General features: G+C 59.3%; 7 protein-coding genes across 7 annotated transcripts; all 7 read left to right on the forward strand.

Moving 5' to 3' along the window:
* Positions 1-1,128: 1,128 nt before the first annotated feature.
* On the forward strand, positions 1,129-4,314 carry LBRM_34_0670 (conserved hypothetical protein; the record flags this gene model as incomplete). Its single annotated transcript, XM_001568130.2, has 1 exon — positions 1,129-4,314. One exon carries the CDS (start codon positions 1,129-1,131, stop codon positions 4,312-4,314), a length of 3,186 nt encoding a protein of 1,061 aa, XP_001568180.1.
* Positions 4,315-5,098: 784 nt separating this feature from the next.
* LBRM_34_0680 (conserved hypothetical protein) lies at positions 5,099-6,967 on the forward strand (the record flags this gene model as incomplete). Its single annotated transcript, XM_001568131.2, has 1 exon — positions 5,099-6,967. One exon carries the CDS (start codon positions 5,099-5,101, stop codon positions 6,965-6,967), a length of 1,869 nt encoding a protein of 622 aa, XP_001568181.2.
* A 693-nt stretch (positions 6,968-7,660) lies between these two features.
* LBRM_34_0690 (putative vacuolar ATP synthase subunit d) lies at positions 7,661-8,455 on the forward strand (the record flags this gene model as incomplete). Its single annotated transcript, XM_001568132.1, has 1 exon — positions 7,661-8,455. One exon carries the CDS (start codon positions 7,661-7,663, stop codon positions 8,453-8,455), a length of 795 nt encoding a protein of 264 aa, XP_001568182.1.
* A 2,338-nt stretch (positions 8,456-10,793) lies between these two features.
* On the forward strand, positions 10,794-12,362 carry LBRM_34_0700 (conserved hypothetical protein; the record flags this gene model as incomplete). Its single annotated transcript, XM_001568133.1, has 1 exon — positions 10,794-12,362. The coding sequence occupies one exon, from the start codon at positions 10,794-10,796 to the stop codon at positions 12,360-12,362; it is 1,569 nt and encodes a 522-aa protein (XP_001568183.1).
* Positions 12,363-14,271: 1,909 nt separating this feature from the next.
* LBRM_34_0710 (conserved hypothetical protein) lies at positions 14,272-15,807 on the forward strand (the record flags this gene model as incomplete). The annotated part of the gene is made up of 1 exon (XM_001568134.1): positions 14,272-15,807. The coding sequence occupies one exon, from the start codon at positions 14,272-14,274 to the stop codon at positions 15,805-15,807; it is 1,536 nt and encodes a 511-aa protein (XP_001568184.1).
* Positions 15,808-16,443: 636 nt separating this feature from the next.
* On the forward strand, positions 16,444-18,606 carry LBRM_34_0720 (conserved hypothetical protein; the record flags this gene model as incomplete). Its single annotated transcript, XM_001568135.1, has 1 exon — positions 16,444-18,606. The coding sequence occupies one exon, from the start codon at positions 16,444-16,446 to the stop codon at positions 18,604-18,606; it is 2,163 nt and encodes a 720-aa protein (XP_001568185.1).
* A 2,977-nt stretch (positions 18,607-21,583) lies between these two features.
* Positions 21,584-24,259, forward strand: LBRM_34_0730 (conserved hypothetical protein; the record flags this gene model as incomplete). Its single annotated transcript, XM_001568136.2, has 1 exon — positions 21,584-24,259. One exon carries the CDS (start codon positions 21,584-21,586, stop codon positions 24,257-24,259), a length of 2,676 nt encoding a protein of 891 aa, XP_001568186.2.
* Between the last annotated feature and the right edge of the window lie 219 nt (positions 24,260-24,478).

Raw genomic sequence — 24,478 nt, forward strand, 5'->3', positions numbered from 1 at the left:
GTTCCGGCGAATCACACGGCACCGCCGCCCGCCGCTCCCGAGTTGGTGCCATCTCGATCTCCCGCAATTGCACCGATGGTCCAACGCGCGCCAACTCTCTCCAACAGATCCGCCGCGAGTATAGCCCATGCTGCTCGTCGACCGCGTTGCAGCAGCAGCACGCCCAGTGTCACTGCCCCACCAGCCACTGTGGACGCAGCCGGAGTCTCACCTGCTGTCGCGAATGGAAGCTCCAAGACGGGGTTATTTACAGCATCGACAGCTCCTCCGTCACTCCCAACAGACAAGCACGCCAGCCACTACGCGTACATCGGCACTAACTTCGATGCTGCGCCACCGACTTCGACTAGCTCTTGCACAGAAAATCCTCAGGCCAACTGGAGTGTTCCAGAAAGCGGTCCACGTCGTCTATCCTCGGCCTCCTCCAACGCTACCAAAGTCATGACCAGCGCGTCAGGTGCAGCAGCGACTCCGTCAGCGCCAGTCCCTGAGGCCTCTGCAAGCCACGCTGGCCCCAGAGATGCACCGGCTCCGCGTCAGCGTGCTAACGAGTCCACAGCTTCCACTTCGAAGCCAAACGGGCAGTTGACGCGCGCCGCAGCTCCATCAACCGACTCCGCGGCGGCGCCAGGTGCTTCATCGTGTTTAGTGGCACAGGCGTCCCTCAAGTCAAGCGTGTCCTCGAGTGCTACTGGCAAGAAAGTGATACGTCGTGCAGTCACCGGGACAGACACGAGTGGGTTACTGAGCACCACAACGACGTCACGGCGGCCCTCCCTCAGCGGCACCGCTACGGCTGACAACACAACCGTCCCAAAGCGTGCCTCGTCTGTTTTACTGCCTCAGCCACTAAGCAGCGGCGGCGCAGTGCCTACATTGGACGCTGAGGGGGCGCCCTCCACGACTCTGAACACCGCGCGCACGACCGCACCAACGGCTTTCAACACACCAACGAATGCAGGCAGCACAGTTTCTGGCAGAACCACCGCCCGCCTCTCCCGCGGCCCTGTCGTCTTGGAGGAATGGGCGCGCAGCATCATCAAGCCCGGGGACGAGAAGCTCCTGTACTGGACAAGGGTAGCAGGCGCAACAAGCTGTGGCTTTACTCGCACGCCATCCGGCATCGGCATGAGCAGCACCACGGCAAGCGCTGCTCGGCAAGCGAGCACGCTTCGCAGCTTGACGAACGACACGCAGCTGCGTCGTGCCCAGAAGACGGTGCTCCGGCAACGGCACACCGAAACATCCACGCCGAGTTGGCGCAGCACCAAGGCCGCGTCAGTAGGTGCCGGCAGCGTAGCCTCAGTAGCATCTGGCGGCTCTGACTCTCGATTCGGCTCCACCGTGAAACGAAGCGGCGTTTCTCTGCTGCGCCGCCAACAGGAAGGTAAGGGCCGGCAAAGGTCGCTCACGGCGACAATGGCAACACCAACAGGTGGTAACCGGGGAAGCGTCGGTGACGGACGTGTGTCGAACACAAACGCCGCGGTTGGCTCTGCCTCCCCAACCCCGTCGCGTATTTCAGAGGCCTCCACCAACACGACGATGAGGGGCAATGGTCGCCTCAGCGGCAGTGGCGCACGCCCTCTGCTCGAGCAGCTGCCTGGCGGCGCATTTGTGCAGGCGGAGGTCATTGGTCAGCGGCGCTCGCCGTCTCTGAAGCTTTTTGCGAAGCCGTCACCACGAATGATTTCAGCACCGAACCCTCGCGGCAACACCGGGGCGCCGGGATTGAAGACCACCTTCGGCGTCAATGATGGGCCCTACTACGTGGGCAACGAGGAACTCACGAAGCTGACGTGGGTGCGCGAAGAAATGCTGCGCGCCTTAATGCAGTCTGCCGCACCGCTGGCGATGTCAGCGGCGACGAAAGAGAACAGCGCCGCTGTTGCAGTCGCCTCGATGCCAAGCCCAAAAGATGGTGGTAATGCAAACATACTGGAGAGCTCTTCGTCGTCGCTGCTGACGATGCACTTCGACCCAGTGGTAAGCGGGACAGCTCGGGCGTCGCCGACGTCCCTGTCTGTAGGGAAACGGCCACGACAGCGTGTGTACAGCGTAGACCTGCGTGGCGGCGCGAGTAACGACGATCCCGCCCCGCCTATGCAGCCGCCTGCGGCAGGCGTAGCGCAGCCCCGTGGGGGGCTGGTAAGCAGTGGCGCCACTCCCATTCTCGCCTCTTCTATTCGTCAGAAGCCTGGTAACTCTGTTTCTCTTGCTTGTCCAGCGCCAACGAGCACCCCCACGGGAGTCGGCACTACTCTGGTCCCTACATCTGCTCGCCCAACCCTGGACTCCAGTGCGATCGTGGCTGGCGAGCCGCCGCCGCCGCTGAGGCAGCGGGGGGAGCGCCAGCCGCGGCGTCCAGCTGTGCTGGTGGCTCTATCCAGTCTTCAATCACCCGGCACGGTCGCTGAGCGAGTGCGACTGGAGTTTGTGCGACAAGAGCAGAAGCAATCTGCCGCAGTCGCTACCGGGAAGAAGAAGGCGGCGGTACCTTCATCGGTGGTCACTGCGGTTCAGCGTCCCACGGCCATATCCATCAACGCAGCTACGCGGCTCCTCCTACTTGACCCGCTCTTTCCTCTCATCAGCGAGGAGAACTATCAGCGCCTCGTATTGCAAAACGACGAGTACACAGCTCGCAAGGCGCTGCTGGCCCACATCGCCGCAACACCGGGGGCGGCGACGGCGGTATCGCACCCTTATGGGTCGCCGTCCCCGGTGCCGCCTCTCGACGTTGGCAAGAAGCCGCGCAAATCAGAGGCTGAGGCGCCACGTGCGGCGCGAGCGTTAGAGATGGATCTGGCAGAGGCCGACGAACCAGCTCCCGTGCTGCCACTCACGGTGGCCGTGTTGGCGCCTACTCAAGTTGTCGCAATAGAAACTGGAGCAGCAGCAGCACCTCTGTCCCCTTCCGTGTCCCCGCCCAACGCGGCAATCATCGGCAGTACCCCACCTCGTCGACCATCTCTGCAGCACGGCGGACCGGCCTTGTACGCGACCTTTTCACCTCCCCGCGTCTCGTCGCCGCCAAACGCTTCAAATCTCACCTCGCCCATTGCCGGCTCCGCGGTGGGGTTCGGCGGCACTACATCTCCTGCACATGACAGCAGACTGCTCGTGAATGCCGTGATGCCGACTGAGAAGTCGGGATCCATCAAACTACTGGCCGCAGGCAGTGCGTGGTACGCGGCGACTCGGGTATCGGAGTCGACGCCGTCCAGCACTATTCAATCCTCCCTCCACGCGGGTCTTCTAGCGACTGCCTGCGGTGGGGGCGCAGCACGTGGCACCGGCAACTCCCCAACTCGCCCGCTCTCCACCAGCCCCATGGCGAGCTGCTCATCTTTGCGAAGCGTCACTCGCCGCGGCTCGCTGCTTCAAGGCCTGCAGCAGCACCTCCCGCACCAAGCGACAAGGACAGTTGCCTCCAACCACAGCGACAGCATTAGTGACGAAGACAGCACCGCTTCCGACGAGGCAGTTGATCTGGCTGAAGCGGAGCTTCGCAAGACGCTGCCGCACTGGGGCCCGTTCCGCACCTCTCACGCCGCGGCATCGTCCGCTTCCGATATTCTCTGGCAGAAGCGCGCCACCAACCCAGGCACAAGCCCTGGAAGCACCACCGCCAGTACCACCACGCCAACGGCAGCTCGCAAGACCAAGTCGGCGCATGAAGAGACGGTTCCGGTGGCGTCGTTGACCGATTCGACACCGAGCCTTCTCTCCATGGCGCTGACCCTCTCGCCGGCCATGGCGAAGGAGCTGCAGGCCTACGTGCATGAATTTCTCAAGCGTTACCGCGGCGCTGACTCGGTAACCGCGGAGGAGATGGGGCCGATCCCGAAGACGCCTCTGGCGCTGCAGCGCGCGATTCGCCATAGCCTCCGCTTATCAACTGAGAGTAGCGCGAGTGGCGTGGGCGACGAGGAGGCCGTGGGGCTCGAAGATGCCATGGACGACGGCAGCTACCACAGTCAAAACGTTCAGTACGTCCTGGATCTCATGGGGTCGCTGCTGCAAGGGGAAACCTCCTTCTGTGAGGACGACGACGCGCGAACGGCGAGTGGGGCGCATCTGCGAACTGCTGCAGCGGAGCGACACAGGAAAGAGCAAGTCACCAGCGCCGAGCTGATCGCGGCGGTGATGGGACGGCCCCTCTCGTCGGCCGTTGCGGATACAGCAGAGGGCGCTGCCTTGAATTACACCAGAAATGACACCAGTCGATCTGCGGCGGCGCGGCCGCTGTTGAAGCTGCACGATCCTGAGCTGCGCGCCGTAGAACTCCTGTTCGTCAACGGCGCACCTTAGGAACGCGCCGACAGCGAAAGGGCGTCGAATTGGCTGGTGGCCGGGTCGGCTCGCGGGAGAGAGGACCTCGTGTAGAGGGCATATGCCGTGAAGACGCGCACTCGCGTACATTGTCACTGGCCCACGTAAACGTTCAACCCTTTAGACTACATGAATGCCGCAGCGGCGTAAGCACAAAAGAACGGAACGATCAAACAACGAGGGGACATTGGCCACCATGTACGCACGCCAAGCGGCGCTGCCTATCCCACCCCCCCCCATCCTCCGTCACTCGCATTCCCTGCGAAGTTACTTCTATCGATGACGCGCACTACACACACGTGCGCGCGCAGATACTGAAACAAAACGACACGCAGAGCACAGGTAATTGCACCCCCAGTCTTACTCTTCTTCGCACCCCCTCCCCTCTTCCCGAGAGAGAAAACCTCGGCATTCAACTCTGCCACTCTCTCCCCCGCATCTCTCAATGCATTGACGATCTCCGTCATCCACGATAAGCGAGTTCAGTACCTGGAAGAGCGTCTTCTATTTTCTTTTGTCTCCCGCCCTCATGCTTCCATGTGTCAAGTCCATCGCAGTTTTTGCCGCTGCGCGCTCGCCATTGTCGACAGCTCGCCTCGGTGCAATGTGGTACAACCGCCACACAGGCACTGCTCTTCTGCGCGTTCGCAGCAACGGGGGCTCGTGCACCTCTAGCACCGCGACGGTGATCACTCAGCGCCGCTTCATTGGTCCTCGTCAGTACTCACCGAAAGGCTACCGCGAGGCTGCCGGACGCGCACCGATGTCGTTTGAGTTTGGCGAGGAGTGCAATAACCTTGCCAGGGCTGCGCACCAGACGAAGAACTACGGCGACGCCATCAGCCTGTACGATAGGGCACTGACAATGCGCCGCGAGAAGTATGGGCCAATTCACGAAAAGTGCGCCGCTACACTTCACAACATCGGCCGCGTGTTTATCGACATGAAGGAGTACGGCGCTGCGGAGAACGCCTTCACAGAGGCGGCCGCTATCTACGAGCAAGTGGAGGGGGACAAGTCACTCAAGTACGCGGAGTCGCTGGAGCTGCTCGCGCTCTGCTACACGCACCTCAAGTTCCTTGATGAGGCAGAAAAGGCTTTCAAAGACAGCATTCGCATCTTTCGGGCTGAGTGCTACAACTACGGCAGCAATTCATGGCTGCCAGACGACAAGACTCCACCGGCGGAGCCGAACAAGCACCCGCTCTCGTCGGCAGCGCACGCTCTGGCCGATTGCGCGGCACTCTTCCTGTTCCGTCGCCAGGAACACCAAGCTGTCGCCTTCCTCGAGGAGGCGCTGGAGATACGCCGCTTCCTGTACAGTCGCCACGTCAAGTTCCGCCCGATGATTGCGCAGACGCTCAACAAGCTCTGTGAGCTCAAGAAGTCGCTCGACGACGCCGTCGGCGCGGAGATGTGCATTAGTGAATGCTTGCAGATCTGCATCGAAACACTTGGGCGCGATCACCCAGCGACAGCGCAGGCGACAAGCAGCAAGGCAGGACTGCTCGCCGCCAAGAAGCAGTTCCGCGACGCCCTACGACTCTACGAGGAGAGCGCGACCACCTACGCCGTGGCGCTTGGCAAGGATGCCCCGCTGTTTGGGCAAGAATTAATGAAACTCGGCCGCTGCCAGGAGTTGTGCAACGACTTCGTCAGCGCTGAAAAAACGTTCCAGCGCGGCGTTGAGATTATCAAGAAAGGCTTTGGCACGAACAGCCCCCAGCTGGCGGAAGCGAACACTTTCTATGGGTCGTTGCTGGCCCGCAAGCTGGAAATCGACCAAGCTGTCAGCATGTTCCGCGACGCCATCCGCATTCGCAAGAGTGTGGACAAGAATGATCCGCAGTTGGCATACCTGTACCAGAAAATCGGGGACGCCTACGCAATGCGGCGGGAGCCCCACGCCGAGGCATACTTTCTACTTGCTGTAGATGCCTTTAAGCAGAACGCCACCATTGAGCCGCTGCAGCGCACGTACATGACGGACGTTTTGGACGACTTGGGGCTCTTCTACCTTGACTTCCAGCACTACGAGAAGGCGGAGAAGTGCTTCAAGGAGGCCCTTGACACTCGCATCAAGATGCTCGGCGAAAATCATGCCACAGTGGCGTACTCGTACAGCAACTTCGCGCTTCTGTACCTGCAGCGGCAGGACTACGCCAACTGCGAGAAAATGGCGGCGGCGGCGCTAGACATGTACAGCAAGACCGCCCGCTCCAACGTGCTGGCTCAGGCCGACGTGCACACAACGCTGGGTCAGTGCTACCACCAGCAGAGTCAGTTTGCCAAGGCGCTGGAGATGCATGAGAAGGCTCTCAACGTGCGTCGCACGCGCGGCGACACGACTGAGACGGCTGTAGCAGAGTCACTCAACCAAATAGCGCGCGTCTACGTCACGATGAAGCGCTACGGCAAGGCATACCGCCACGTCAAGGAGGCACGGCGACTTGTCTGGCAGTTCAACGTGGAAATCACGCAGCCGCTGCGCAATGAAATTGCCAAGACGGAGCAAATGATTCCACCCATTGAAGAGTGGACGAACGAGGAGCGAGCCGAGGCACAGGTGAAGATCGGGGACGGTAACGCGCCTGACAGCGGCAACGCGTCCACAACCGCCACCAGCGCCTGAGAGAATGTGGTTGGACAGCGGTGGGGTCCAACGAGGCGTGCGAGAGGGTGTCTCTCCGCTCCATTCTCAAAGAGGAGGAAGAGATTGACACGGTGGAGAGGAGGGCGGAAAAGCGGCCGCGTACGTTCCCTCCTCCTTCGCCCGCGTCTTCCTCCTCCTCCTCGCTTTCCTTATCTCCGACCTTCCATACGTATGGGCGCGCGCTCTCTCTCTCTCTCGGCACTCTGACACGCCCACACACACACACACACACACGCAAACAAATATGCGGTCAGGAAGCGTGAACTGACGAAGAAAAAGAGCACATGTGATAATGATGTCTCCTCTGCAGATCATCGCCTTCCCACATGCGATGAGTTAAACATGAGCAGGAGAAAGTGAACTGGACTTGTATCAGAGGCGACCAAAGAACTCCGTGCCATATTTAGTACCCCTACTTATACTTTCGCCCTCTCTCTCTCTCTACTGCACCCCATCTCTCGTCGCACTCGGCTCTGGTCTGCATGCCATGCCTGCTACGGTCACCGCGTATCTCGTCCTCTACGTTTTTCCCTCTTTGGGTGTCGAACATTGTCCAAAGAACTGCTCTGCGCATCTGCGTCAGTGGTCCTACAAGAGAAGTCTGTATTTCTCCCAGCCTCCTCTCGCCTTTCTATTGAGCATCTCTCTACTGCTACTGCGGGCTTCTCCGTCATGTCGAGTACAAACCGCTACCCGGCCCTGCCGAGCCGCATGACGCTCATCGCCTTCAAGACACGTCTGAAAGGCGCGCAGAAGGGGCACAGTTTGTTGAAAAAGAAGGCCGACGCCCTGGCACTGCGCTACCGCATAGTGATGGGTGAGCTGCACTCAGCGAAGCTCGATATGGCGAACCAGATCAAGGGCTCCTACTTCACCATCACTCAGGCACAATTTATTGCTGGAGATATCAGTCTTGCCGTGCAGGAGTCGCTCAAAATCCCGACGTACCGGATGGAGTTGCAGGTAGAGAACATTGCTGGGGTACAGGTACCAAGCTTTCACACGCAGAACGGCGACGCCGCCGAAGGCCAGAGCACTGCGACGGTGGCCGCCGCAGGCTCTCTCACAACTGGTCTGGGTAAGGGTGGTGAGCAAATCAAGGAGGCATACTTCGCCTTCCGGCAGACTCTATCGCTTCTCGTCAAAATAGCGTCACTGCAGACGAGCTGGATTACGCTAGATATCGCTCAAAGAGTGACGAACCGCCGCGTAAATGCTCTGGAGAAGGTAGTCATTCCACGCTTGCAGAACACTCTCAGCTACATCACGTCGGAGCTAGACGAGCAGGAGCGTGAGGAGTTCTTCCGACTTAAGATGGTGCAGAAGAAGAAGAAGGCTATGGCCAAGGTCCAGCAAGCCGCGCGCGACGCTGAGACGGTAGCCCTCGCGGCGGAGCGGACGCGGCAGCGCAACCTCCTCATGGCCCAGTACGACGGTGGCGTCGTCGAGGCAGACATGATAGTGTAAAGCGTTATGGGGCACACCGACGCGCAGACGAGCTGTTTGAAGCAAAAGCACATGTACGGTATTTTTGGCGAAATGAAACTGGTCGAAGAAGAGGGCCCGTCTCGCTGCCTTCTCCTTTGGCATCCCCGATGACGATGGCATATTTTCTTGGCTAAGCCACCGTTTATCGACTCTCTCATGGTGTGTGTAGGTGTGTGTGCCTCTTGACGATGCCAATCATTGATTTTTCCGTGAAGGATGGTGTGCCTGTTGATGTTCTTTTTTCCTTTCGGAGGCCCGTATGTTTGCTTTGGAGAAAACCCCCGATGGCAACACACACACACACACACACCTCCACGTGCTGCCAGGGCCCGGCGCCCACCCACCCCCCCCCCCCTCCACTCCGTGTGAGGAGCCCAGGCAGCCCCCTCTCCCTCTTCCTGGCACTGCAGAACCACCTCTGGTCAGGATAAAGTCAAATACCTGTGACACAGGGAAGTCAGAGCACTTCATCGCTGCTGATGCCGGCGGTCAAGTCCTGGATGGCGGTGCATCAGAGAGATCTGCTACAACCCACAGGCCTGCACTACCCATCTGCTGGGCAGAGTGTCAGCACGGCTCGAATGCATCTCATCCGGCCCTCGCTGCCCATTGGTGTGGGATATCTGAACCACCCCAAGGGATGCACAGCGTGGGGACCGGCGTGATGAGAGCGACTGTGAGGCAGCTAGTGAGGCGGGGATAGGCAGAGTGTGAGGCAGGGGCCGTGCTCTGATGACTGAGCCGGCGCGTTGCTCCAGGCCGTGCGTCTACGGCTATTTCGCACCACGCAACGGTCCCCTGTGCTAGGTCGGGGCGGAGTGAAGTTTAGCTCATATTGTACGGCAGAGAACGGCCGCGTGGGAAAAATTATTGAAGCAGGGGCTTAGGCTCCTCTTCCTCTCCTCACCCGCCTGGGTACACTCTACTAAGGAAGATGAACCGACCAAAAGCGCGACGCAACAAGGTGAAACAGGAGCAATGGACAGCCTCCAGTCACTGTATTTCATTCTCAAAGTGCGGTCAGAAACTTGGCGTGGACGGAAGAGCTACGCCTACGTCTTCCTTATCGTTGTCTCTCAGTTTCGAGAAATCACAGCAACGCCAGAGAAACAAGTGGGCTCCATCCATAGTGCGAGGGGACGCTACTGTGCGCTTCGGTGGCGACGCGCCATTGCACATGATGACTTGCAGTTGCCGTGACGCTAGCTGCGCATCTTGCTTCCTCGCAACTGCCTGGAAGAAGTCCTACATGACTCTGTCCATCCATGGCCCTTTTTTCTTGCCGCAACCGCATCTCTTTATTGCTCTGCAGCCTTGCTTGGTTGTTGTGCGCCACAGGCCAACTAAGCTTCGACTTCAGTGCACCCTTTCTCTTGGTATTTGTGCCTGAGCCCCGTCCATCTCGGGCAAACCAGTCGACTCACTCCGCCCCCCCCCCCCGCCTCTCCCTGAACCTTTCCCCTTTTCCTCACCACATCCCTTACCTGTTCTTCACCCACTTCACTGGTGCCTTCTTTGAGTCTCTCCGTTAACCCCCCCCCCACTCTCTATTCCTTTCCCCATACGAATCCCCGCAAGCCAGGAATCTGTCAAGTGCACACACGGGCCGAAAAGAGCAGGAGAACACTGTCTCGTGAAAAGGCAGATAACCACACCTCCCCTTCTTTTTCTTTCATGGTCTCTCTCCCTCTCGCGCGCCTCTTCATTGCTGTCTCTCCACGTGTCTGCAGTATTAGGTGCCTGGCCACCATAATCACCACCATCAGCGTCATCGCCCTCCTTGCTCTCCCCTGGCACTCGTCTGCATACTTCCTTTACGACCCTACTCTTGCTCTTGTTTGTGATGGTGATAGTGCTATTCAGGTAAGCATTTTTCGAGTCTTGCACAGGCCCTTCCCCCCTCCCCTTTCATCCTCTCAAGCCTTGTCTGAGCGCCCCAACAACAACCCCTCCATCCCCCAATCACCCTTTCTGCGTGTTTCCTCTCTCTCTTTCTTGGTTGTGTTCCTTGTTTCCTGTTTCATGCAACCCTCCCACCCCCCCTCACACACACGTGCACACACCCTTGTCTTCTTGTGTTCTTGTTGCTGTTGTTGATGGGTGCTTGGCGACTGCCTGTCAGTATCTGTCCACGTGCCTGTGTGTGCTAGTTCTTTTCTTTTTCCAAGTAGCCCCCCCCCCCCCACCACCACCCCGGCAGCACTCTCCATTGCGGTGCTTATTGTGCACCACCACGCATTTTCGTACATAGTCGGCTGATTCCCGTTGCCCCGGCCCTCATCCCCACCCCCCACTTGGACGGCTCACACGCATCACTATGCCCCTTTTCAATAACGACAATGATGAGAAGGCGCTCAAGGTCATGAAGGCAGGGGACATCCTGCATTACGACTACCGCCCCGCTGATCAGCAGAGCGGCAGTGGGGCCAAGCTGAGCGACACGTTCCGCGTGGTGCAGTGGAACATTGAGCGCGGCACCAAGCTAGAGGCCATTATTGCCGACTTGAAGGCTCTTCACGCTGATTTCATTGTGCTGCAGGAACTTGACATCAACTGCCGCCGCTCCAACTATGTAAACGTGCCAAAAGAAATTGCCAAGGCTCTAAAAGCCGAGCTGTACTTCGCGTGCGAGTTCGAGGAGCTGGACTCAGCCCTACGGACCCCTATAAACGCCGTCGGGCCACGGTCGCAGCCGGTGCTGGAGACGGAGGCTTCACCGAACTCTGGGAGAAGCGACGGCAGCACCCTCAAGTCGTCCAAGAGGCATCACTTCCACGGTAACGCGATCCTTAGTCGCCATGTCACGCTGCGCGAGCCGACCGTGGTTCCGCACACCAACCCCATCATGTGGGACGAGGCAGGTCATCGGTACAACGAGCCGCGCCGAGGGTTTCGCAGTGCGCTGCGTGTCCGCGTTGACGCAGCAGACCGCACCTCTGCCCAGATGGCGCCGTTGTACATCTACTGCTGTCATTTTGAGGTATTTGGCGGATGCCTCGCGCGTGTGCGACAGCTGGCGGACTGCATGGCCGACATGCAGCGTATCAGACACGTGTCGACGGTGGTGAACGGCACGAATTCGCGGCATCCAGTCTTCCTCCTTGGTGGGGACTTGAACACCTTTGCGCACGGTATTGTGCGCCTTAGTTGGCACTACGGAACAGGTCGACTCCGGTGGCTCAGCTTCGGTGAGTGCGAGGCGTGCTGGCTGCAACGGAAGGTGCTGGGGCGCAACATGCAGTTCCTGGAGGCCGGTTGCTGCCCTCTGTCGTACCGTTTCCTGGCGTACGCTGTCTCGTGGGCGCGTCAGCTCTTGTGCAACAACTCGCTGGTGTGGCACTACGTTTACGGCTTCACCAAAGCGGAACAGCAGCGCATGGCTAATGCGGACTTGTGCCTCTACGACCCCTCGGACAAGGCCACTTCCATCACGCTTGACAATGCAGCCTACCACGGCTTCGTGCGTGGGAAGCTCGATTGGATGCTGTTGAGCAATCTGCAGCCGCGCCCATTCCGCACCGCCCGAGACGGGGCTGAGCCGATCGATCTGGCTGTCCTAGAGAAGAACGGCAGCATCCTCACCACCTCGTACACCGCTCGCTACCTCCACTCCATCCAGGACAGCTCACAAGATGACGAGGCGGCAGCAAAGTCCGTGCCGGCGGACGGCTACCTCCTCTTCAACGAAAACTACACTGCCAGCGATCACCGCGGGCTTGTCATGACAGTTCAGCAAAACAACGGGCGGCCACAGGATGTCTACCCGTCAAACGGCGCCCCGTACACAACCAGTCGAGCAGCACTAGCCTTCTTCACTCTGACACGTGCGCTGCCCGTCGCGGCAGTCGCGCTGGGGCTCTATCACAAGTACAAGACGTCGCGCTGATACGATGACGTCGCACACTTGACCCCTCCTCCCCCCCCCCCTCATGGTGGCGAAGCATTATCGTCTCTTTCTTTTCTTCCAGACCACATGCACCTATACGAGTGTGACTCGGATGCACTCAATCATAGCGGCCTTCTGCCGTCTGTGTGAGCGTCGGCCCATGCGGGGCAGCAGAGGAGGGAAGAAACGCCAAACGAGGCACACACAAAAAGGGAAAAAAAAAAAAACAGAAAGTCTCTGAGGGCGCGGTGTAAGTAAAACTCACATAGGCCGAATGCACCACAGATGTCTGTGCGCCGCCGTTCGCTGTCACTCGTTGTCTTTTCTGTTTTTCCTGACTTCTGCTCCTCCGCGCGTCTCACAGCCCCTGCGCATTTTGTCAATACGGAAGCTGCCGTTGCGCCATCCTAGCCCCGCCATCAATCACCTCTTTGTTTTTCCCTCGAAGGCTCCGTCTCTGCGTTCCTTTTGTTCCTTTTACCGATCACCAACAGCACAGCTCGCCCTTTCAGCAACAACACTGGGTTTTGTCTTATTCTTCCACAACATCCCCCCATCCCTCGTCGCCAGCCACGTTCATCACTGCCGCTGTAAATGGTGAAGGGTCAGCCAGCAACACTGTACTTGTACTCGTGCGCCTGGCAGTACCTTTAACATGGGGGCGGTCGACGTTTTGCTTGTTTGTCTTTCATCTCGTCTAGTTTGGCTCTTTTCTTGGGGGGGGGGGGGGGGCTCGAACCTTCGTCTACCTCCTCTCCGTCACCCCCTCACCCCCACTCTCTCTTTTTATCACTACATCAACCGTATGCGGCTTTTTCCTCAAGCACGACTCGGCGCCAACCCTGGTGATGCCGACCACCACCACCACCACCACCCCCTGGTCCGTGGCATCAGGGCTTAGTGCCGACTCGTTGCGGGGGGAACCGAGGGCCTGCAGCAGCCTGTCCTCCCGGGTACGGCTGTGCGGGCGCTTGGGTCAGCGCATTTTTGGTGGACGATTCGGCAGATGTACGCACCCATCCACGGCTCTTCCGCTTGTGCTGCGTTGCGGTGAGGCGGAGCGTAATCCTGTGCCTGGCCTGCGCGGTATGCGGTGGCATTGCAGTGGGGCTGAACGATACTCAGCGGTATTGGTTAGTCGGGCTCCTTGAAATAGCCACAGTGCAGCCCGAGGCATAGGTGAAGTGCGGCTGTATGCGTGCATTTGCGGACTTGCTCGTGTTGGTATAGACACGTTGGCAATCGAAAAGAGCGCCTCTCCACTATCAAATGCATCTCTTTCTATGTTTCTCTGAGTCTCCCCCCCCCTCCCCCTTAGCTGGCACTTTCTTCCTTGTCTGTCGCGTGTTTCCTCTTAGAGAGCAAAAAGCCTAGAAACAACATCTCGTGTGTGTGTGTATTTCGTTGTTGACTTGTTTGTCTGCCTCGACATCTCCTGCTTGTTCGTGGATGCCTCGCTAGTCTTTCCTTTCTGTGTTGTCTCTGCGGTGCCTATAGGAGGCAGTGGACACGACAGCGCGTCATTTCACCGTTGAATGGGCATTGCATGGATCGTTTGTGTGCCGTTCTCTTTTAGCTTTGCACATTTGCCGCCGCGCGAAGAAAACGAAAAATGAGGCAAGAAGAGAGCTTTTCTTCTCCATTCCCTTCACATGCCTCACCTCGCCGAGTCACGACCCAAAGTCGTTGCACTTGCGTGGCTGGGCGCTGTCTTTCCATTCTCTTTCTCGGTAACTCATCTGGGCTTCGACTCGCCATCGGCAACTACTACCCCTCCCTCTCTCTCCTGAGCGCTGCCATACCCCTCCGCCACAGGCACAAGCACAGCGGTGTGAATCACTAGGTGCCACGTAGAGCAAATCGCTCCCCCCCCCCTCCACCTCTATCACCCCAAAAATTTGAGGACAGCATGCCTCGGCTCTCATTCTGGGCCGTTGGCGTGCTTGCCGGGTGGGGGATAACATATGAGGGTTACCATCACATCTACGTGCCATACCGAACCTCGCAGCTGGCGGTCGACCAACGGTGGGAGCGGAGTAAGATGCCGTACCACGACGCCATCCACGCCTATTCCCGGTTGCAGACAGTCATCGAGCAGCAGCTGGCTATGAGATCTTCTTCCCCGTTGTCTTCGTCGGCGAGTGCACGACAAGATACCTCGGTGTGGTACACCAACGCGGAAAAAATTCTTTTCTTCTGCGATGTGCAGCGTGTGCGTGCCCTGCTCCTGGGTCTCCCACACCACCTCATCACTGAGAAGGACCTGCGTGCGAAGCTTCAACAACTATCGGTCTGGGAAGCGCAGCACTGCACGGAGCTCAACTTTCGATCGGCTCCTCTTACCTTTTCGCAAGCGCTGCGGTCCGCTATGTGCTTTGTGATTTACCTGCTCTGCTTTCGCGTCCTCAGCCCGCTGCTGAGTGTGTGGAATGGCTCTGCGGGCTGGCAAGCCCGGCTCCAACACAGCGTGGCTGTTCAGATCGCCGAGGCCTTGGAGATAAAGGTGCTGCTGACAGTACAAGAGAGCGAGTCGTGCAACGTCAGCAGTGAGGTCGCCCGTGGGACATCTTACCGTTACATAACTCTTAACGCAACGCACTGGATCGAAGAAGTCGGCTTCTGGGCTTGCCCCAACAACCCACTCCTGCGTCATCGGTCCGTCAGCGCGCCAGCACCTGTGCGGAGTGAGGAAGTGGACGACTATCACTTGAAACTCCTACGTGGTCTCCCAATGATGACATGCTCCTCAAATGCCGCGCCACAGCACAGTGGTGCATTGAACTTCGTCTCAACGGCACTGCGCCAGCCGTGGTGCTACCTGTTCTGGTGTGGCCCCTCTGCTTCAGCGACCGCGTACGCTACGACATATGCTGAGCACTGGCGTCGGCTGGAGGCGCGACAGCAGGAGTGCCTGTCAAGGGGAGGTGAAGACGACGAAGCAGCGTCACTGATGACGGCGACTGACGTCACATTCGGATACCCAATGCTGTCCAACACCGACCAACTTGAGTGCGAGGTAGATCATGAGGCACACTACATCCCTGTGGGGATCAGCGGATTGCCGCGCGTCTTGTATGTGGACACGGCGCATGCAAAGGATGATGTGCGGCCGCGACGTACGCGCGAGGAGACGTACGCTCGCGTGCAGCAGGCACAATTCGCTCGTGCCCCCTCCGCGGCGCCCACGATGCGCGCACCGGCTGATTCGATCGCGGCCGTACCACAAACGTCATCCAGGTTGCACGAGTGGCAAGCCCACCACGGGCCTCCATGCTGGCTCCGGGTGTGGTGGGGCGGCGTCTACGGCGGGGGCCCTCGTCGGTCAAACGCCACTCTTCACTACCACCTGGGCCGCGCGAGCACGGTGGCCGAGTACGCGAGTGCCGCTATCGCGGCCAGCCAAGCTGCGGGAGCCTTCACTGCTGCTGCCGCCTCTGCGGTGTAATTGTGGAGAGACGCTGCGGCGGAAGTGGAGAAAGGACAAGCGGAGGGGGGCAACACCGTCTGCGCCGCGCTGGTCATCACATCAGTTCTAATGCACAGACGCCAAGCGTCTCTCTCTCTCTCTCTCTCTCTGTCTGTGTGCCAAACAAACCTGAAAGAATCACAAGGCAATCGAAGCGGTCCGAGATGGGTGCGCAGGTGCCTGACGTCTGCAGGCACCATACCCCCCTCCCCTTCTCTTTTTCTGTTTGCCTCCTTGTCGTTGCTCCCCTGACCTTGTTTCTGGGGGATTCCTGCTTGGTTTTTCGCGAATGCGCACCTTCATGTTTCATTCTTATCCAACCACCTCTCCTCCTCCCCTCACGCGCCTCCTTGATCGTTGGAGCGCTTTCATGCATGCATGTGCGTGTATGTGTACGGGGAGACGCTCTTGCGGAGCGCAGCCCCTTCATTCGCTCTCCTCTCTCCGCGCGGAGCACGACTCTCTCGTGAAAGGGAGAGAGCGCTGCGGTGTCACGGTCGCCGCCACCACACACGCAGACGCGCTGCTGAGTATCAAGCTTGTTGCTGTGCAGACCGTCGGCGCTAACCTCACTCGCACTCCCTTCAACCTCATCTACGTTCACTCTTCCCCTTAATGCGCCGCGCGCCACGACTGCCTGTGCTGTGCACACTTCCCCTGCACGTACAACGTTGGCGATACAGCACCCCTGCGCCGGCGCCTGGAGAAGCGCTGCCGTTGCCGTCGACAAAGACAGTCCCACAGACTGAGGTGGGTGCCTCGAAGGCGCCACCACCAGCAACCTCGTCGGGGGCCCCTCATTCGGGCTCTGCCACAGACCAGCACAGAGGCGCCGATGCCCCATATCGATCGCTATACCCCCGAGTGAAGCTGCGTGCCACAACGCAGGAACGCCCCTACAAGCAGAGAGACTTTGTAACCTTCGAAGAGGCTGAGGTGGGCAATGGGCAGGGACCTCGCTCAGAGGACGAGTCTGTGCAAGTTGCACCTCTCTCCTCCGCGACTGCCGAGAGCAGCAGTGCCGCCGTCTCCTCAGATCATCAGCGTTCCCACACGCCATCGTCGCTCGCCGCGCAGGCAGAAAGTCGGTGTCTGCTTAGCAACCCGATGGAAGGCAACGAGGTTCAGCAGTTCCTCGATGAGGTGCAGAGACAGGTCGATGTCGCGCGGCACGCACGCAACCAAGCCATCCCCTTCCCCCAAAATCCGGGGGCAAACAGTCCAGAGTTTCGCCGCATCAAGCGGCATGCAAAAATGAAGATTGAGGTGCCGGACCCCGACTACCCCACATTTGCCCGCAAGGATCAAGCGCTGCAGCTTCCCCCGCCGCAGGAGCACCCGTGGGTGCGGAAAAACACCCCGATCGGCCCCTTCATTCTTCACGGCGACGGTCAAATCCACCAGACGGGCGGAACGGGGCAGGTAGACTTCGATGATAACTCAGTGAATGAGAAGCTGCCGAAGTCGTACCGTGGACTGCAACACCGGTCGACGCTGCAGCGACAGCTCCCGCAGGACAACGGCCGCGTGCTTCAGGAGGCTGTCATCAAGCACAGTTTCACGCTGACCGGGCGAGGCGTCTTTGCAACGCGGCGCATTGCGAAGGGAGAGACAATCATGATTGTCCAGAGCACTGCGCGCAACGTCGGTGTGAAGGGCGAACTGCAGCGACTGGAGGAGATGTGCACCGATATCCTCATCGCCTGCCGCGACGGCGACGTGCGCGCGTGCGACTACCTGCACGACTGGGTTCTGACTGGGCAACCCTCCTCCCTGGTGGAGCACTGGCCTGCCTCGAGCACGTTGCGTGTGATGGACGCGATCGGCGGGGCGGACGTGCTTGATGCACTGGAGCTGCACCCAATCCACATCGCGCGCATGGCCGCTATTATCGACTTGAACAGTTTCCTCGTTGAGAGCAGCATTTCGGAACGCAGAGGCATGGCCTATTTTCCCGAGGCTGGTTTCCTGAACCACAGCTGCGCACCGAACGCGACGTACGACATCATGCCGGAGCACGTCTTTCGCGACACGGACTACTACCTGGATGAGGCAACGAGGACCACAGCGGCAGAGGCGGGGGAAGACGAAAATGCAAAGAGTCCCGCAACAGCCACAGACGATGCCAGCACGAGTTCAGCAGCAGAGGAAGGTATCTCGGCAGGCCAGGTCGCCATTCGCAACGGTGTGTCACAAGGGCAGCGCAACGTGGCGTTCTTCGACAGCGAGGATAACTTCACGGCTTACCCGGACCTCACCGAGGCCGATGCTCCGGTGTACCTCTTCTGCTGCCGGGCCGAGAAGGATATTGAGGTCGGGGAGGAGATTGTCATCAGCTACGTGCCCCCGCAGTGGTCCTTTGACAACCGGCAGTACGTCCTGCACGACCGCTATCGGTTCTGGTGCAAGTGCCCCAAGTGTTCGCCTGTGCTCGACAAGAAGTACGCGCGGGTGCCAAAGCTGATTGTTGCCATGGTGATGGTGAGCATTGCGCTGCAGCTCATGGTTTTCCGACAGCGCAACCTCAAAAACTTAGTGGACGAGGACTACAAGCAGCTGGCAGCGATGTCGGAAGAGGAGCGACTAGAGGAACTGCGTGCGCGCGGCATCGACGTGGAGGCGATGGCGGCGGACGCTGTCAAGCGACGCAAGCAGCGACGCGTCGGGCTTTTTGAGATGCTCGAGGAAGAGCGGCTGAGCCGCCTGTACGAGCCGGAGAATCGTGGTCCCATGAACATCGTGAACCGCATGGATGCACACGCAAGGCCACCACGGTAGAGCTCGCACGTGCATATGTCATGGCGTGCGCGGTGCGGTGTCTGGATGGGGACCAAGGTAAAAGCGGTGGTGCTCACGTACAATGTTCGCATCCCCCGTGAGGGGTTGGCGCTGCTCCTTACATCATCGGATGTGCATCACACGAGATTGCTCACCTCACGGTAAGAGCATGTCGTGGGGAGGGGGAGGCAGCGGCTGTTATTCCTGCTTATTCGTTGGGTTTCAAAGCTCCGCCGGTGATGATGCTAAATCAAAGATCACTTCCGCTTTACTGGTCTTTTACTCACTAGAAAGTGACAGGCATCGGTAAAGGGAACACCTTTCCAAGGGCCCAGGACAGAGCCGCCAAACGCAGTCTCGGGATCCAACAAACTCCCTCGAACCTGCGTGTCCTCTTGCTTCTGTCCTCGCCTTCGCTCGCACAGGAAGGCACCTGCGAAGCACATCTCTCGCTCGGGGCAGTATCCCCTTCCTTGGCGCGCGGCACGCCGGCTAAGCGAAAAGGGCTTTGCTCGTTTTGCTGCCAGTCGTCATTCGGCAAAGACTATCGCAGTTGAACATGTTCAACACCAGGGTCGGTAGCAGACGAATGCACGCGTCGCCTTGCAGTCTTTGCAAGGTAAAGGGGCAGGTTACACCGCAGAGGAACTGAAGGCAGAGAAGGAGGACGACTCTGATGGTCCTCTCAGCGCCGAGGCAACCCGAAGCAAGCGTGGGAAGCGTGGCGTACCTCATGGAGGAGAGACGTATGCGCGAGCACCAGTTACAAGTCTACCCGCGGATCTAGGAGCCGATCAAGGCTGAGGCACTTTGGGAAGGAAGGGAACAGTAATGCATCAAAAGTCTGCAGCTCGCGGGGGGCTAGAGGAGAGGAGAGCAGAGTTCCGTGAGTCTCGCTCGGCAAGGCCATTTGACCCCTATGGCGGTGAGGCTGAGCTAGTGCGTGCTCCTCTCAAATGACCTGAACAATGCAAGCTACGCACTAATGCACATAGTTCTCCACTTCAGCACTGATGATGCCATCAAAACGCGTCATTGGCTTGTGGCCAGCCCCTGGGACAGGGGGGCACGGTGGCTTCCCCTGGTGAGCAAGGTGCCAACCTGCAGAACCCTCTTTTCCCCACAAAGCGACGTGCGCTCAACGCATCCCCTCTTACCGGCTGAGGTGAAGGCAGCAAGTGGCGGCCTGGTTGGCGGCGCGGGGAGTGCTGTGGCAGAGTTTCACAAGAAACTGGAGGACAACGCATTGCTTGGTGGTGGATACATATTCCTGTTCACGACGCCCAAGGGAACCAAGCAGGCGTGGCAGGCGTACGCGAGATGGCGAGGCAGCTGAACACTCTCGCATCTTGTCTGATTGGCAAGGTGAATCGCCAGGTCAGAGGATCTGAAGGCAAACATGCGGCAAAGCCAATCCACGCCACGGCTACGCCAGTGGTTACTCTAGAGCTGCGCTACGGCAACAGGAGTCGCGTGGCTGAGGTCGGGGCAGCTGCCAAGGTGGGTTCCGCGCAGGCGAGGCTGCCTGTCACACAGGAAGAGGACAAGTCATGAGCTGGATTGGTCTTCGCCAACACTACACGCCAACGCCACTCCATTGCAAGTGCAGACGACTGGCCACGCTTGCGGCAGATCCGACCCGGGCGGCTGTACACCAGGCCAGCACCTACGGAGAGAGACTAGCACCCCCCTTGCACACGCTGCATCATGGACCAGTCGGTACTCTAACCTGAGGTAAAACGCCCAGCAAGGTGCAACTGCACATTTTCGACTCAGCCCCCGTCCGTCACCGTCAGGCGGTACGCACGCACGCCCTTATTGAGAATCGCAACACAACTGCCTTTGACCATTGTCAAGTGCATGGCTCAACAACGCTTCAGCGATGGCTGCGGGGGTCTTCGTGTGGGCCTCTGTATTCGAGCACACACTAGACGACGCAACTTGTCAGCTCAAAGCTGCACCATTCCGCTTGGGCCCGCTCCTCAACGAGGCCACCACATGGATGCCTGAAAAGAAAGATCGTTATGAGACTGGGAGAGCGCACGTTTCTTCGCTCCTCAGTCCTCCACACTTAGCCGAGGAAAGAGAAACAAGTCATGATAGAGGAATACAGCGCTAAGGGGACGCGAGTAGTGAGCACCGTCGGAGAACAAACAAGCATATGTGTGTGTGTCAAGTTGGTTCAACTTTTTCTTGGTCACCCACCAAGTCGTGCTTTGGATGGGAGCGTGGCTCAGTTGAAAGGGTGCTGACTCTCGATACTCTTTCTCGCATGTGGGCGTGACACAGGCGCGACCATCCAATGGGCGATGATGCTGCTCTCTCACTCCTCGTGCAGGTCGCTTTGCGGTTCTTACTTCCCCCCACCGTGCGACGCAGTCGTACGCGTGCATCGCTTCTGATCTCACCCCTCCTCACCTTTTGGCTGGCATCGCTTTCCATTTCCCGTCCACCCCCTCCTCCCCCTAAGTCCCCTCCGTCTCTTGCCGAGTAGCTTGTGGACGCGGCGCAAACCACCCCTCACCGCAGCCCACACAAATCAGACACGGAGGCAGCAACAAACACGAGAAGGAGAACACACCCATTCCGCAATTTGGGGCACCATCACAGCAACCCGCATGCACATCGGAAGAGTGCCGATGGCCATATAGGCATCCCCAACCCGAGAACACGAGTGTCCTTTATTGGCAGCCTCGGCCCTTCTCTTCAACGCACGTTGTGTGTGTGTGTGTGTGTGTGTGTGTGTGTGTGTGTGTGTGTGTGTGTCTGGAGTGGATTGGGGGAGAGTTGACCGGCGGCGTGTGTTTCACTCTCACAGGCACACCTATAGATTGAATAGCCGACTCCGGCCACATAGACCACGCGTCGTCATTCGCGCTTCTCTGTGCGTCTGCGTACGGGTGCGCGTTCATAGCAGAAAGCAAAGGTCCCTCCGGTCGCTTTCCTTTTTTTTTCCTCCACAGGGTGACGTTGTGTGATGCCCCGCAAGAAGACTTCGAGCAAGGCAGCTTCCCCCGTAGCTTCAGCATCGCATAACCGCTCCGGATCCTACCCTGGTGAGCCGGTTGCCTTTCAGTTGGCTGTGGTCAACTCTTGCTTAGGCAACGAAGACATACGACTTCCTCGGCTGCCGACACCGGCGTTGCTGACCCCCTTCTATGCCCAATACGAATCCACCGCGGCGGCGGCCTCGCTGCGCACGTCTCCGTGGAAGAGCGACTACTGGTGTACGAAGGTGGCGCACGTGGCGCTTGGACGTCACTCAGCCCTTCCGGCCGTCTACAGGCTGCTACACGAGTGTGCCGGGCGACTTCACGCACGTGTCGTATACGTGCAGACAGCAGCTGTGCACCGACAGCTTCAAAAAGCGTACCCACCTCTGCCACGGAGCGGGTCGCATGCGATAACGGTGGGTGGGGTCGGGGACAATGGCGACGTGGTAATCGTCGAGCCGGCGAAACAAGGCGGTGGGGCAGCAACAGGTGCTGCTGGCCCGCCCCCGCCGACCGTCTTCACGACCTCGTACTACCTCCTCATCAACCACAGCGAGAATCCAACCTTTGTCGGCCCAGACCGGGTGCCGCAGGGCCGCAGTGTAGTTCTTCAGGAGGGTGATGTGCTGAGCTTCCTCGAGTGTGCCTTCGACGAAGATGGCGGCGTTCTCGATGGAGCTGACATCGCCAATGGAGGAGATGGCGCAGAGGGGCATAGCAGGTACACACCAATCGACGTGGAAGCAGTGGAGTGTTCTTCAACGACGGTGGAACAAGTCCAACAGCTTGCGAAGGAGTCCTTGTGGCATTGCATCGACGCACCTGCCGGAGGTGACGCACCTCGGCCCTCATCGTCGTCGGCGCTCACAACCCACCAAGTGCGCGTGGCTCACCGCGTGGTGGCAACTCGACGCCTCTACGAGGTACCTCATGTGGTTCAGGAGTACATGGGTTGGTGGCACCGGCACACAACGCAACTTCTCGAGGAGCGCCACGTGGACGACCGATACCTCGCATCACTCCCGGCCGAGCCGGTGGGCGTTAACTGTGCTTGGATGGTGTCCGGTAACCACCTCGTACACGCGCCGAGTATCGCTGACAGCAGCCTCGGATCTGTAACGTCGGCTTGCACCAACGCCGAGGGTTCCTGTGACATCTCAGCCACGACAGTGGCACACTCCTCCCCTTCCCCTTCCCTCGGCTCCCAGCACTCAGGGAGTCGCCATCTGTCTGTGCTGCCCAGCATGCAGCAGCACTTCCCCAAGGACCTCCTTCATACCCCTGCGGTCGCCACGGCGCTACGGCGGTGGTTGAAGGACACGGAGGATATGGAGGAGGTGGCCGATGAAGTGCATTCGCCACTGGCAGCGCGGCTGGTGCTGGACCGCGCATGGCTCTGGAGCCTTGTTCGCCGCCGCCACCGGCAGTCAGCGACGCCTCAGCCGCAGCCCTCGAGTCCTACCGCATGCGACGCGTTCAGCCCTTCACAGGTGAAGCTGGTAGGCAACGACAAGGCGGCCACCGCCGGGTTGGCGTGCCCTGTGAGAGTGAAAAGACAAGATGATGCGAACCCCGGCAGTGTACCTCTGCAACTTGACGGCTCCTCTTCTCCAGAGAGCGCATCTGACACGGCGGAGCGCTTTCGCATCCCCGTGTCGAAGGTGTTAAACAATTCCGTCGCCACCGGCGGCGGCGCTGTGTCGCCGGCGCTCCCCGCCACGTCGCTGTGTACAACAAGCGCGGTGCAGAGAGTGCTCAAGGAGCTGCGCCAGAATCACAGCAAGAAGAAGGACCCCGCCAGCGAGCACAGCACTCAAGCTCTGCTACCTCCGTCTTTGGGGAATGAGCACAAGGTGGGCTCCAGCGTCGCTCGCGCTGCGCCAGGTGTGCACCGGCCTCTCCGCCTCGATGCTGAGCCGATTCATGTGTGCATGAACAGCACCACACATACTGCAATGAGGCCTGTGAGCGGAGAGGCATCACAGTGGCCGCTAAGGGACTCTTCTTCGGTGGGATCTGTTGGGCTGCCGACGTGCGTGCCAGCCGTACGCATAAAACCGGCAGCGCTCCCAGTTTACGTCTTTACTCGCCGAAGTCCGAGCCCCGACGTATACACGCGCGAACAGAGCTCCTTCACACATGCATGCTCCTCCTCCTCCCCAACAGTGGTAGGGCAAGCGAAGGGTACCGGGGCGACGGGGTCTACGTCAGGGATCGGTGCTGCCAAGCAGTACGTGTACTACTACTACGAGGCAGACAATCGCCCCTCTGGTGGCGGTGCAACAAGCGATTCGTCGCCCGCCTTAGCGGAACTGTCGTCCCCGGCATCAGCAAGTGCGGCGCCCCTTCAGCACGAGTCGCTCACGGACTCGAGCGAGGCTCACGACGGTTTTCTCTGGGTCGATGAGGCAGAGAGGACTGAAGAGGTCCCGCGATCTGCCGCGACGCGAAAACGACGCCGAGGCAAGAAGATCGCAGCTACGCGCAAGAGACGAGCCTCCGAGACGATATTGTCGGCAGCTGAGGCGAAAGTGGCCCGTGACGAGGGCGCCTCCGTAGCACTCGACGAGCTACGACCAACGTCGACTGCGAAGCCACCGCCACCACGGCGTTCCAAGACGGCGCCACGCGTCAACTCGAGATGGGCAGCGCCGTTATGACAGGGAACCCATTCCACAAGGCGCAGAAAAGTGGTGCCGTACTTTTATGGCCCTCCCCCACCCCGTCACAGAAATCTGTGGAGGACGTACAGCAGAAAACTGAGCAGCAAGTCAAGCTATAGAGGGGCAACCGTAACATAGTTGCCGAGAAGTCGTGCGGCCACCGAGCCGAGTCACGTGCACGGGTGCGTATCCGTTACTCTTGCGTCTGTGCTCAAG

Source organism: Leishmania braziliensis, chromosome 35 (genome assembly GCF_000002845.2).
Source record: "Leishmania braziliensis MHOM/BR/75/M2904 complete genome, chromosome 35".
NCBI lineage: Eukaryota > Euglenozoa > Kinetoplastea > Trypanosomatida > Trypanosomatidae > Leishmania > Leishmania braziliensis.